Source organism: Leucoraja erinacea, unplaced genomic scaffold (genome assembly GCF_028641065.1).
Source record: "Leucoraja erinacea ecotype New England unplaced genomic scaffold, Leri_hhj_1 Leri_372S, whole genome shotgun sequence".
In the NCBI taxonomy this organism is placed as follows: domain Eukaryota; kingdom Metazoa; phylum Chordata; class Chondrichthyes; order Rajiformes; family Rajidae; genus Leucoraja; species Leucoraja erinaceus.
The window spans coordinates 44,878-57,500 of record NW_026576273.1 but is presented as its reverse complement, the minus strand read 5'-3'; the positions used below and the strand labels follow the sequence as shown (position 1 = coordinate 57,500).

Below are 12,623 nucleotides of genomic sequence, written 5' to 3'. Positions count from 1 at the left end.
TGGTCAGGATCGAACCCGGGTCTCTGGCGCTGTGAGGCCTACTCCAGGAAGGCCTACTCGCACCCATGGGATAGTATAGGGGCGCAGGATGGAGGGGGCCGAATGGCCTCGCCCCTTGTTGACTCCATGTTTCGATTTGCAGATTGATCAAGTCCTCATCCATCAGAAGGTGGAAGTCATTGAAGGTAAGAACATCATCCCTTGCTCCCATCTCACCCCCCCTCCCCCCACCCGACTCACCCCCCCTCCCACCCCCCCCCCCCCCACCCCTCCCCCCCCCCCCCCCCCACCACTATCCCACCTAGTCATGTTCATAAGCAACAGGAACAGAATTAGGCCATTCGGCCCATCGTTCATTCAGGGCGGTGGAGGCCGGTTCTCTGGATGCTTTCAAGAGAGAGCTAGATAGGGCTCTGAAAGATAGCGGAGTCAGGGGATATGGGGAGAAGGCAGGAACGGGGTACTGATTGGGGATGATCAGCCGTGATCACAGTGAATGGCGGTGCTGGCTCGAAGGGCCGAATGGCCTCTACTCCTGCACCTATTGTCTATTTATTATTTTGTTTCCTGCGTCTATTGTCTATAGGTTAATTGGCTTGTTGTAAATGTAAACCTAGACAATAGGTGCAGGAGTAGAGGCCATTTGGCCCTTCGAGCCTGCACCGCCATTCAATATGATCATGGCTGATCATCCAACCCAGTATCCCATCCCTGCCTTCTCTCCATACCCCCTGATCCCTTTAGCCACAAGGGCCACATCTAACTCCCTCTTAAATATAGCCAATGAACTGTGTGGCCTCAACTACCTACTGTGGCAGAGAATTCCACAGATTCACCACTCTCTGTGTGTGAAAAAAAAAATGTTTTTCTCATCTCGGTCCTAAAAGATTTCCCCCTTATCCTTAAACTGTGTGACCCCTTGTTCTGGACTTCCCCAACATCGGGAACAATCTTCCTGCATCTAGCCTGTCCAACCCCTTAAGAATTTTGTAAGTTTCTATAAGATCCCCCCTCAATCTTCTAAATTCCAGCGAGTACAAGCCGAGTCTATCCAGTCTTTCTTCATATGAAAGTCCTGACATCCCAGGAATCAGTCTGGTGAACCTTCTCTGTACTCCCTCTATGGCACGAATGTCTTTCCTCAGATTAGGAGACCAAAACTGTACGCAATACTCCAGGTGTGGTCTCACCAAGACCCTGTACAACTGCAGTAGAACCTCCCTGCTCCTAGACTCAAATCCTCTACGGCAAGAATGTCCTTCCTCAGATTAGGAGACCAAAACTGTACGCAATACTCCAGGTGTGGTCTCACCAAGACCCTGTACAACTGCAGTAGAACCTCCCTGCTCCTAGACTCAAATCCTCTACGGCAAGAATGTCCTTCCTCAGATGAGGAGACCAAAACTGTACGCAATACTCCAGGTGTGGTCTCACCAAGACCCTGTACAACTGCACAGTAGAACCTCCCTGGTCTTATACTCAAATCCTTTTGCTATGAAAGGTCCTGCTGAGTTACTCCAGCATTTTGTGTCCATCTTCTGCGTAGACCGGCATCTGCAGTTCCTTTCCACGCACACGCGTCTCGGTCGAGACTAAACGCCGCCATCTTCCCCCCCCCCCCCCCCCCCCCCCAGCCCTCGTGAAGTTTGAGACCCAGAACAAGTACGTGATCAAGAACAGCCTGGGTCAGAAGATCTACCGCGCCAAGGAGAAGAGCGACTGCTGCACCCGCAACTGCTGCGGATCCCTGCGCTACTTCCACATGAAGTTGCTGGACAACTCCGACCGCGAGGTCATCCATCTCGTGCGCCCCTTGAAGTGCGTTAGCTGCTGGTTCCCCTGCTGCCTCCAGGAGGTAGGTGTTGGGGCCTGGACTCGTGCTCATATAGTCTTAGGTGGTGTTGGGTTGGGGTTGGGGTTGGGGTTAGGGTTGGGTTGGGTTGGGTTGGGGTTGGGTTGGGTGAGGTTGAGTTGTGTTGGGTGGGTTGGGTTGGGTTAGGTGGGGTGGGTTGGGTTGGGTTGGGGGTTGGGGGTAGGGTTGGGCTGGGTTGGGTTGGGTGAGTTGAGTTGTGTTGGGTTGGGTTGGGTTGGGGTTGGGGTAGGGTGGGGGTTGGGTTGGGTTGGGTGAGGTTGAGTTGTGTTGGGTTGGGTTTGGGTTGGGGGTAGGGTTGGGCTGGGTTGGGTTGGGGTGAGATTGGGTTGGGTTGGGTTGGGTTGGGTCGGGTTGGGGGTTGGGTGAAGTTGGGTTGAGTTAGGATGGGGTGGGGTTGGGTGGGGTTGGGTTGGGTTGCGTTGGGTTGGGCTGGGTTGGGTTGGGGTGGGTGAACCTGGGGTTGGGGTGGGTTGGCCTGGGTCTGGTCGGGTTGGGTTGGGTTGAGTGAGGTGGGGTTGTGTTGGGTTGGGTTGGGGGGCTTGGGTTGGGTTAGGTTGAGTGAGGTTGGGTTGGGGTTAGGGTTAGGTTGGGTTGGTGAGGTTGGGTTGGGTTGGGGTTAGGGCTGGGGTTGGGTTGTGTTGGGTTGTGTTGGGTTGGGTTAAGGTTGGTTGGGTTGGGTTTGGGTTGGGTTGGCCTGGGTCTGGGTTGGGTTGGGGTTAGCATTGGGTGAGGTGGGGTGGGTTTTGGGTTGGGTTTGGCCTGGGTCTGGTCGGGTGGGGTTAGGATTGGGTGAGTTGGGTTGGGGTTAGGGTTAGGTGAGGTTGGGTTAAGTTGGGTGAGGTTGGGTTGGGTTGGGTTTGGGTTGGGTTGGCCTGGGTCTGGTCGGGTTGGGGTTAGGATTGGGTGAGTTGGGTTGGGGGTTAGGGTTAGGTGAGGTTGGGTTAAGTTAGGTGAGGTTGGGTTGGGGTCAGGGTTGGGTTGGGTTGGCCTGGGTCTGGTCGGGTTGGGGTTAGGGTTAGGTGAGGTTGGGTTAAGTTAGGTGAGGTTGCCTGGGGTCAGGGTTGGGTTGGGTTGGCCTGGGTCTGGTTGGGTTGGGTTAGGATTGGGTGAGGTTGGGTCGGGTTGGGTTGGGTCGAGTGAGGTGGGATTGGGGTGGGTTGGGGTTGGGGTGAGATTGGGGCTGGGTTGGGTTGGGGGGGGTTGGGTTGGGTTGGGTTGGGTAGGGTTAGGGTGGGATTGGGGTGGATTGGGGTGGGTTTGGGTTGGGGTGACATTGGGGTTGGGTTGGGGTTAGGGTTGGGGGGGTGGGTTGGGTTGGGTGGGTGAGGTGGGGTTGTGTTGGGTTGGGTTTGGTGAGATTGGGTTGGGGTTGGGGGTGGGTTGGGTTGGGTTGGGGTTGGGGTTAGGGTTGGGGGTTGGGTTGGGGGGCTTGGGTTGAGGGGCTTGGGTTGGGTGAGGTTGGGTTGGGGTTAGGTTGGGTTGGGGTTAGGCTTGGGTTGGGCTTGGTGAGATTGGGTTGCGTTTGGTGAGATTAGGTTGGGTGAAGTTGGGTTGGATAACATTGAGGTTGGGTTGGGTGAAGGGCCCGTTTCTGCACTGTATATTTAAACTAAACAAAACTAAGAAGGTTAATGCGTCAGATTAAAGCAACCGGTGTGAATCCCGTGGTTTCGGTCAGCGTGTGAACTGTATATAAGAATGAAAATAACAGGAAATCAAATGAGGTCAGATCAGATGGTTGGTTTAAGAAAGAACTGCAGATGCTGGAAAAATCGAAAGGCCGAATGGCCAACTCCTGCACCTATTGTCTATTGAGAGGTGTCAGTTATCAGGGGGGGGGGAGGAGGGGGTGGGGGAGGTGTGTGGAGCAAAGGGAATGTTTGTGGTAGGATGAGTTAAGATGGCTTCACTGAGGCAGGTACCGGTCGGTGTTTTGGCTTGCTTGGTTCCTGTAAAGGCTTGTCGACGGTGTGGGGTGGTGTCACCTGCTCAGCAGGCTCGACTTGTATGAGCAGGATAAACCACAACATGATGTGAAAACAAAAAAATAGACAACAGACTATTTTAACATATTTATATAACAGACTGGAGTAACACAGCGGGTTTGAAGGGGCCGGGTCGGCCATTTTGGACTGAGTTCTTTACACCCAGAGAGTGTGAATCTGTGGAATTCTCCGCCACAGAGGGCGGTGGAGGCCGGTTCTCTGGATGTTTTCAAGAGAGAGCTAGATAGGGCTCTTAAAGATAGCGGAGTCAGGGGATATGGGGAGAAGGCAGGAACGGGGATACTGATTGGGGATGATCAGCCATGATCACAGTGAATGGCGGTGCTGGCTCGAAGGGCCGAATGGCCTCCTCCTGCACCTATTGTCTATTGTCTATATATATATAGTCAATTGATTGGATAGGCCAGATGCATGAATTTATTTCCCGATATTGGGGGAGTCCAGAACCAGGGGCCACACACACACAGTTTAAGGATAAGGGGTCGGCCATTTTAGGACTGAGATGAGGAAAAACTTTTTCACCCAGAGTTGTGAATCTGTGGAATTTTCTGCCACAGAGGGCGGTGGAGGCCGGTTCACTGGATGTTTTCAAGAGAGAGCTAGATAGGGCTCTGAAAGATAGCGGAGTCATGGGATATGGGGGAAGGCAGGACTGGTGGTACTGATTGTGGATGATCAGCCATGATCACAGTGAATGGCGGTGCTGGCTCGGTTTGGGCCGTAATGGCCTCCTCCTGCACCTATTTCTACCTATATATATATATATAGTCAATTGAGTGGATAGGCCAGATGCATGAATTTATTTCCCGATATTGGGGGAGTCCAGAACCAGGGGCCACACACACACAGTTTAAGGATAAGGGGTCGGCCATTTTAGGACTGAGATGAGGAAAAACTTTTTCACCCAGAGTTGTGAATCTGTGGAATTCTCTGCCACAGAGGCCGGTTCACTGGATGTTTTCAAGAGAGAGCTAGATAGGGCTCTTAAAGATAGCGGAGTCAGGGGATATGGGGGAGAAGGCAGGAACGGGGTAGTGATTGGGGATGATCAGCCATGATCACATTGAATGGTGGTGCTGGCTCGAAGGGCCGAACGGCCTCTACTCCTGCACCTATTGTCGATTGTCTATTGTCTATTGATATGGGGAGAAGGGCAGAAACGGGGTACTGATTGGGGATGATCAGCCGTGATCACATTGAATGGCGGTGCTGGCTCGAAGGGCCGAATGGCCTCTACTCCTGCGTCTATTGTCTATTGTCTATTGAAGAACATGGAGGGGTGATGTTTCGGGTCGAGACCCTTTTTCGGGAGGCCATTTTGGATAAAACGCGCATTTTTAAGGGTTGCCAACTGTCCCGTACTAGCCGGGCTAAATCGGTTTGTCCCGTACGGGACCGCCCTTGTCCCGTATTTGACCGTTGCTACTCGGGTCGAGGGGACTGTCAGGTCTGACCCTGCCTCACCCGTCCCGGCGTAGTGCAGCCCGTGGAGTGCAGCAGCAGCAACAGCGCCTCGCCCGTGGCCCCGTCGGTCGCTCGTCAGCCCAGGCCGGCTGTCCGACCTTCGGACCTTCGCTTATTTGATTTGGCAGCGAGAGAGCTGGCAAGGCGGGCCCAAATTCCCACCTCGAATCTGCTCATCCAGCCCAAACAGTGCTCGGCTGAAAGCAGAGTCCCCACATTCCTTGCGATCGGCTGGTTGCTAGGTGGGGCCTAGCGAGTGACTCAGCCTTCTCGATTTCAGGCCCTCCCTTGTGTGGGAGCAGATGGATGCACTGAGGGTGTTGGCTGGGCCTCCAAGCACAACGAGCTACACAAATACACACTTGTAACCACAGAATATCCTAACGTCACAGAGTGTTTTTAAAATAAAAACAAAAGCATTGAATCCTTGACTGACTCAGAATACCGATGCCTTAGGGGGTTAAAGGTCGGGCCTGATCAGAGGATAGAATAAGGAAAAACCATTACCCCTCACGGAACAGATTTCAAGATTGTTCAGGGTTTGGACACGTTAGAGGCAGGAAACTGTCAAATGCTGAGAGAATGGAGCGGCTGTGGGCTTGTACACTCTGGAGTTTAGAAGGATGAGAGGAGATCTGTTTTTTCACACAGAGAGTGGTGAATCTCTGGAACTCTCTGTAGCAGAGGGCAGTTTTGTTGAGGCCACAGTGTGGGGCTATATTTAAGAGGGAGTTAGATGTGGCCCTTGTGGCTGTGACTGGATCAGGGGGTATGGAGATGAAGGCAGGTACGGGATACTGAGTTGGGCCTGACTGATCAGCCATGATCATATTGAATGGCGGTGCAGGCTCGAAGGGCCGAATGGCCTACTCCTGCACCTAATTTCTATGTTTCTATGTTTCTATCTCATTGAAACATATAAGATTGTTAAGGGCTTGGACACGCTAGAGGCAGGAAACATGTTCCCGATGTTGGGGGAGTCTAGAACCAGGGGCCACACACAGTTTAAGAATAAGGAGTAAGCCATTTTGAACGGAGACGATGAAACACTTTTTCTCACAGTGAGAGTTGTGAGTCTGTGGAACTCTGTGCCTCACAGAGGGCGGTGGAGGCCGGTTCTCTGGATGCTTTCAAGAGAGAGCTAGATGGGGCTCTTAAAGATAGCGGAGTCGGGATATGGGGAGAAGGCAGGAACGGGGTACTGATTGGGGATGATCAGCCGTGATCACATTGAATGGCGGTGCTGGCTCGAAGGGCCGAATGGCCTCTACTCCTGCACCTATTGTCTATTGTATCTGTCACTCTATGACTGGTGTAGCTGGGAGATGTTGGCCTGTGTGTGGGCAGATTGGGCCTGTTTCCAGGCTGTATCTGTGACTGGTGTAGCTGGGGGCATGTTGGCCTGTGTGGGGCAGGTTGGGCCTGTTTCCAGGCTGTATCTGTGACTGGTGTAGCTGGGGGCATGTTGGCCTGTGTGGGGCAGGTTGGGCCTGTTTCCAGGCTGTATCACTCTGTGACTGGTGTAGCTGGGGGCATGTTGGCCGGTGTGGGGCAGGTTGGGCCTGTTTCCAGGCTGTATCACTCTGTGACTCCGCGTGTGAGTACAACAGGGCTTGCAGAAGGGGGGGGAGTAAACTGCGTGCCTTCTCCCTGCCAGCTGGAGGTCCAGTCGCCACCGGGCACCACCATCGGGTACGTGACACAGACCTGGCATCCCTTCCTGCCCAAGTTCTCCATCCAGAACGTAGAGCGGACGACTGTCCTGATGATAGTGGGGCCGTGTTTCGCTTGCAACTGCTGTGGAGACGTTGCCTTTGAGGTGAGACATGTGGAGGGGCGGGAGTACATTAGGACATAGAAACATAACACTTTTCAGCTGGGCTGCCTAGTATTTGATTCTTGTTTTCCATTCTAGGAAGGCAAGGTTTTGACTGTCTACCATATCTTTGCCTCTCGGAATACTTCTCCCTACAGCCTCCAGCGTTCCCGAGCAAACATTCCGAGTCAGTCCAACCTCGCCCCATGCCCAACAATCCAGGCATCAACGAAACCATAGACAATAGGTGCAGGAGTAGAGGCCATTCGGCCCTTCGAGCCTGCACCATTCGCCATTCAATACGATCATGGCTGATCATCCAACTCAGTATCCCATCCCTGCCTTCTCTCCATACCCCCTGATCCCTTTAGCCACAAGGGCCACATCTAACTCCCTCTTAAATATAGCCAATGAACTGTGTGGCCTCAACTATCTTCTGTGGCAGAGAATTCCACAGATTCACCACTCTCTGTGTGTGAAAAAAAAATGTTTTTCCTCATCTCGGTCCTAATAGATTTCCCCCTTATCCTTAAACTGTGTGACCCCTTGTTCCGGACTTCCCCAACATCGGGAACAATCTTCCTGCATCTAGCCTGTCCAACCCCTTAAGAATTTTGTAAGTTTCTGTAAGATCCCCCCTCAATCTTCTAAATTCTAGCAAGTACAAGCCGAGTCTATCCAGTCTTTCTTGATATGAAAGTCCTGCCATCCCAGGAATCAGTCTGGTGAACCTTCTCTGTACTCCCTCTATGGCAAGAATGTCTTTCCTCAGATTAGGAGACCAAAACTGTACGCAATACTCCCGGTGTGGTCTCACCAAGACCCTGTACAACTGCAGTAGAATCTCCCTGCTCCTATACTCAAATACTCTATGGCAAGAATGTCTTTCCTCAGATTAGGAGACCAAAACTGTACGCAATACTCCAGGTGTGGTCTCAACGGGTCTCTGGAGAAAAGGAATAGGTGACGTTTCGGGTCGAGACCCTTCTTCGGACTGAGAGTCGGGGGGAGAGGGAAACGAGAGATATAGATGATGTCGTAGAGAGATAAAGAACAAAGGAATGAAAGATAAGGAAAAAAGTTACGATGATAATGAAACAGGCGTCCTTTAGTTGTGGCTTGGATGAGAACAAACACAGAGAGGATGTTTCCACTAGTGGGAGAGTCTAGAGTCTAGGACTAGAGGCCGCAGCCTCAGAATTAAAGGATGTTCCTTTAGGAAGGAGATGAGGAGGAATTTCTTCAGCCAGAGGGTGGTGAATCTGTGGGATTCTTTGCCACACAGACGGCTGTGGAGGCCACAACTCAGTGGATATTTTTAAGGCAGAGATACAGATAGATTCTTGATCAGTGCGGGTGTCCGGGAGAAGGCAGGAGGATGGGGTTGGGAGGGAGAGATAGATCAGCCATGATTGAATGGCGGAGTAGACTTGAATGGCTGAATTCTACCCCAATTCCTTATGTCCTGATGGTCTTTAGAATCCCTCTACCCCATATACCATATAACCATATAACAATTACAGCACGGAAACAGGCCATCTCGACCCTTCTAGTCCGTGCCGAACACATAATCTCCCCTAGTCCCATATACCTGCGCTCAGACCATAACCCTCCATTCCCTTCCCATCCATATAACTATCCAATTTATTTTTAAATGATAAAAACGAACCTGCCTCCACCACCTTCTGTGGAAGCTCATTCCACACAGCCACCACTCTCTGAGTAAAGAAGTTCCCCCTCATGTTACCCCTAAACTTCATTGATTAGGAACAGTCAACATGGATTTGTGCCTGGAAGGTCTTGTTTAACTAATCTTCTTGAATTTTCTGAAGATGTTACACGGGAAATTGATGAGGGTAACGCAGTGGATGTTGTGTATATGGACTTCAGTAAGGCCTTTGACAAGGTTCCTCATGGAAGGTTGGTTAAGAAGGTTCAATGGTTGGGTATTAATGGTGGAGTAGCAAGATGGATTCAACAGTGGCTGAATGGGAGATGCCAGAGAGTAATGGTGGATGGTTGTTTGTCAGGTTGGAGGCCAGTGACGAGTGGGGTGCCCCGACTCTCAGTCTGAAGAATGGGGGACGTTTTGACCCGAAACGTCGCCCATTCCTTCTCTCTGGAGACGCTGCCTGTCCCGCTGAGTTACTCCAGCATTTTGTGTCTGTCTTACGGTGTGATGCAAATCGTTTTGATGTTCACTGTCTCTCGTTCTGGTTTCAGGTGAAGCCCCCTAATGAATCACGAAGTATTGGACGCATCAGCAAGCAATGGAGCGGTGTTCTGAAGGAAGTGCTGACCGATGCGGACAACTTTGGGGTGCAGTTCCCCATGAACCTCGACGTGAAGATGAAAGCCACGCTGCTGGGAGCCTGCTTCCTCATCGTACGTACTGCAGCCTCACAAGCCAACGCTCGCTCATTGTCTTCCACCGTAGCAATAGAGTTTGAGGCCTACACTGGGCCAAAAGCCTGGGACTTTCCTATACCTGTACCCAGGGTCCAGAGGTCCCTGGGCAGCACAATGGTGCAGCAATAGAGTTTGAGGCCTACACCAGGCCAAAAGCCTGGGAGTTTCCTATACGTGCACCCAGGGTCCAGAGGTCCCCGGGCGGAAGGTGGCGCAGCGGTAGAGTTTGAGGCCTACACCCCGGCAAAAGCCTGGGACTTTCCTTAACCTGTATCCAGGGTCCAGAGGTCCCCGGGCAGCACAATGGTGCAGCAATAGAGTTTGAGGCCTACACTGGGCCAAAAGCCTGGGACTTTCCTGTACCCTGCACCCAGGATCCAGAGGACCCCGGGCGGATTGTGGCGCAGTGGTAGATTTTGAGGCCTACACTGGGCCAAAAGCCTGGGACTTTCCTATACCTGCACCCAGGGTCCAGAGGTCCCCTGGCAGCATGGTGGCGCAGTGGTAGAGTTTGAGGCCTACACCCCGGAAAAAGCCTGGGACTTTCCTATACCTGTACCCAGGACCCAGAGGTCCCCGGGCGGCAGTGTGGCGCAGCGGTAGAGTCGCTGCCTCACGGCGCCAGAGACCCGGGTTCGATCCCGCTACGGGGGCTTGTCTGTGCGGAGTTTGCACGTTCTCCCTGTGGCCCACGTGGGTTTTCTCCGGGTGCTCCGGTTTTCTTCGAAGACCTGCGGGTTTGCTAGTTACGTGGAGGAAGGAACCGCAGGGGCTGGTTTACACGGAAGATAGACACAAAAGTGCTGGAGTAACTCAGCGGGACAGGCGGCATCTCTGGAGAGAAGGAATGGGCGACGTTTCGGGTCGAAGCCCTTCTTCAGACTGATGTCAGGGGAGAGGGAGGTACATAGACAAAGAAGGGTAAGGTGTGAAAACGGGACAAGGGGAATGGAGAACCACTTCCTTGTATTCTCTGGAGACTAGAGATAGATGCTACCACTCTGGGCGACTGAGGAGATGACCGAATTTGAGGAAGGACATCCTTGTGATTGAGGCAGTGCAGCGTAGGTTCACCAGATCGATCCCTGGGATGGCGGGACTGTCATATGAGGAAAGATTGAAAAGACTAGGCTTGTATTCACTGGAGTTTAGAAGGATGAGGGGGGGGATCTTATAGAAACATATAAAATTATAAAAGGACTGGACAAGCTAGATGCAGGAAAAATGTTGGGCGAGTCCAGAACCAGGAGCCACACACACACACACAGTCTTAGAATAAAGGGGAGGCCATTTAAGGCTGAGGTGAGGAAAAACATTTGTGAAATTCCCTGCCACAGAGGGCAGTGGAGGCCAAATCACTGGTTGGATTTAAGAGTCAAGTCAAGTCAAGTTTATTTGTCACATACACATACGAGATGTGCAGTGAAATGAAAGTGGCAATGCTCGCGGACTTTTGTGCAAAAGACAAACAACCAAACAAACTATAAACACAATCATAACACACATATTCTTTTACATAATAAATAATGGAAGGAAAAACGTTCAGTAGAGTTAGTCCCTGGTGAGATAGGCGTTTACAGTCCGAATTGCCTCTGGGAAGAAACTCCTTCTCAACCTCTCCGCCCCCACCGCATGGCAACGGAGGCGTTTGCCTGACCGTAGCAGCTGGAACAGGCCGTTGCAGGGGTGGAAGGGGTCTCCCATGATTTTATTTGCTCTGGAGTAGCACCTCCTGTTGTATAGTTCCTGCAGGGGGGCGAGTGAAGTTCCCATAGTGCGTTTGTTCGGCCGAACGCACTACTCTCTGCAGAGCCTTCTTGTCCTTGGCAGAGCAATTCCCAAACCAGATGGTAATGTTACATAGAAACATAGAAACAAAGAAATTAGGTGCAGGAGTAGAGGCCATTCGGCCCTTCGAGCCTGCACCGCCATTCAATATGATCATGGCTGACCATCCAACTCAGTATCCCGTACCTGCCTTCTCTCCATACCCCCTGATCCCCTTAGCCACAAGGGCCACATCTAACTCCCTCTTAAATATAGCCAATGAACTGGCCTCAACTACCCTCTGTGGCAGAGAGTTCCAGAGATTCACCACTCTAGTCCACTCTGGACAAGCTAGATGCAGGAAAATTTTTCCCAATGTTGGGCGAGTCCAGAACCAGGGACCACAGTCTTAGAATATAGGGGAGGCCATTTAAGACTGAGGTGAGGAAAAACATTTGTGAAATTCGTGGGCAGTGGAGGCCAAGTCACTGGATGGATTTAAGAGAGAGTTAGATAGAGCTCTAGGGGCTGGTGGAGTCAAGGGATATGGGGAGAAGGCAGGCACGGGCTATTGATTGGGGACGATCAGCCGTGATCACAATGCATGGCGGTGCTGGCTCGAAGGGCCGAGTGGCCTCTACTCCTCCACCATCGCCAAGCCTTGAATACGAAGAGTTGTTTGTGACGCCAATCTCTTCATCTTCTCCCCTAGGACTACATCTTCTTCGAGCGAGGGAAGGGCAGCCATCAGAAGCAAGGGGTGTGGGAGTAACTGGAGCCCCCCCCCACCTCCCCCCCCCCGGACAAGGGGGAGGGCTAGCAGGAGGCGAGAGGAATGGCCTTCTGACGAGAATCTAAATCTGACTCGGGCTGGGGACTACACTAGGCCCGGCCACCAAGGACAACAGCTCGACACAAAACTCTGGAGGAATCCTACTGTTAGATCTGCTATTGTTCTCAACTCTGGGGATGGGAGGGGCGGGGAGGGGGGGGGTGGGGGGGGGGAATGTCTCTTGGTTCGGTGGCGACATGTGAAGATCCCTTTCGCTATTTACGAACCAACGTGGCCCACTCTGACCTCACTATCTACAGCCCAGTCTCACTTTCATAAGACTCCGAAAATCACAGGCTAGACTCGGTTCAGTTTAGTTTATTGACACGTGTACAGCGGAAAGCTTTTTGTCGCGTGCTAACCAGTCAGCGGAAAGACAACACACGATTACAATCGAGCCGTCCACAGTGTACAGATACATGATAAGGGGAGTGACGTTTAGTGCAAGGTGAAGCC

General features: G+C 52.1%; 1 protein-coding gene across 1 annotated transcript in view; it reads left to right on the top strand.

The window, feature by feature from the left end:
• Window positions 1–12,327, top strand: part of LOC129693628 (phospholipid scramblase 2-like) — an 18,197-nt gene extending 5,870 nt beyond the window's left edge. Inside the window, exons 4-8 of the mRNA XM_055630419.1 lie at window positions 143–185; window positions 1,635–1,855; window positions 7,001–7,162; window positions 9,383–9,544; window positions 12,048–12,327. Of these exons, the coding sequence (XP_055486394.1) occupies window positions 143–185; window positions 1,635–1,855; window positions 7,001–7,162; window positions 9,383–9,544; window positions 12,048–12,107 (648 nt within the window). The 3' untranslated portion in view covers window positions 12,108–12,327. The remainder of the gene's footprint in view (window positions 1–142; window positions 186–1,634; window positions 1,856–7,000; window positions 7,163–9,382; window positions 9,545–12,047) is intronic.
• Window positions 12,328–12,623: the final 296 nt, after the last annotated feature.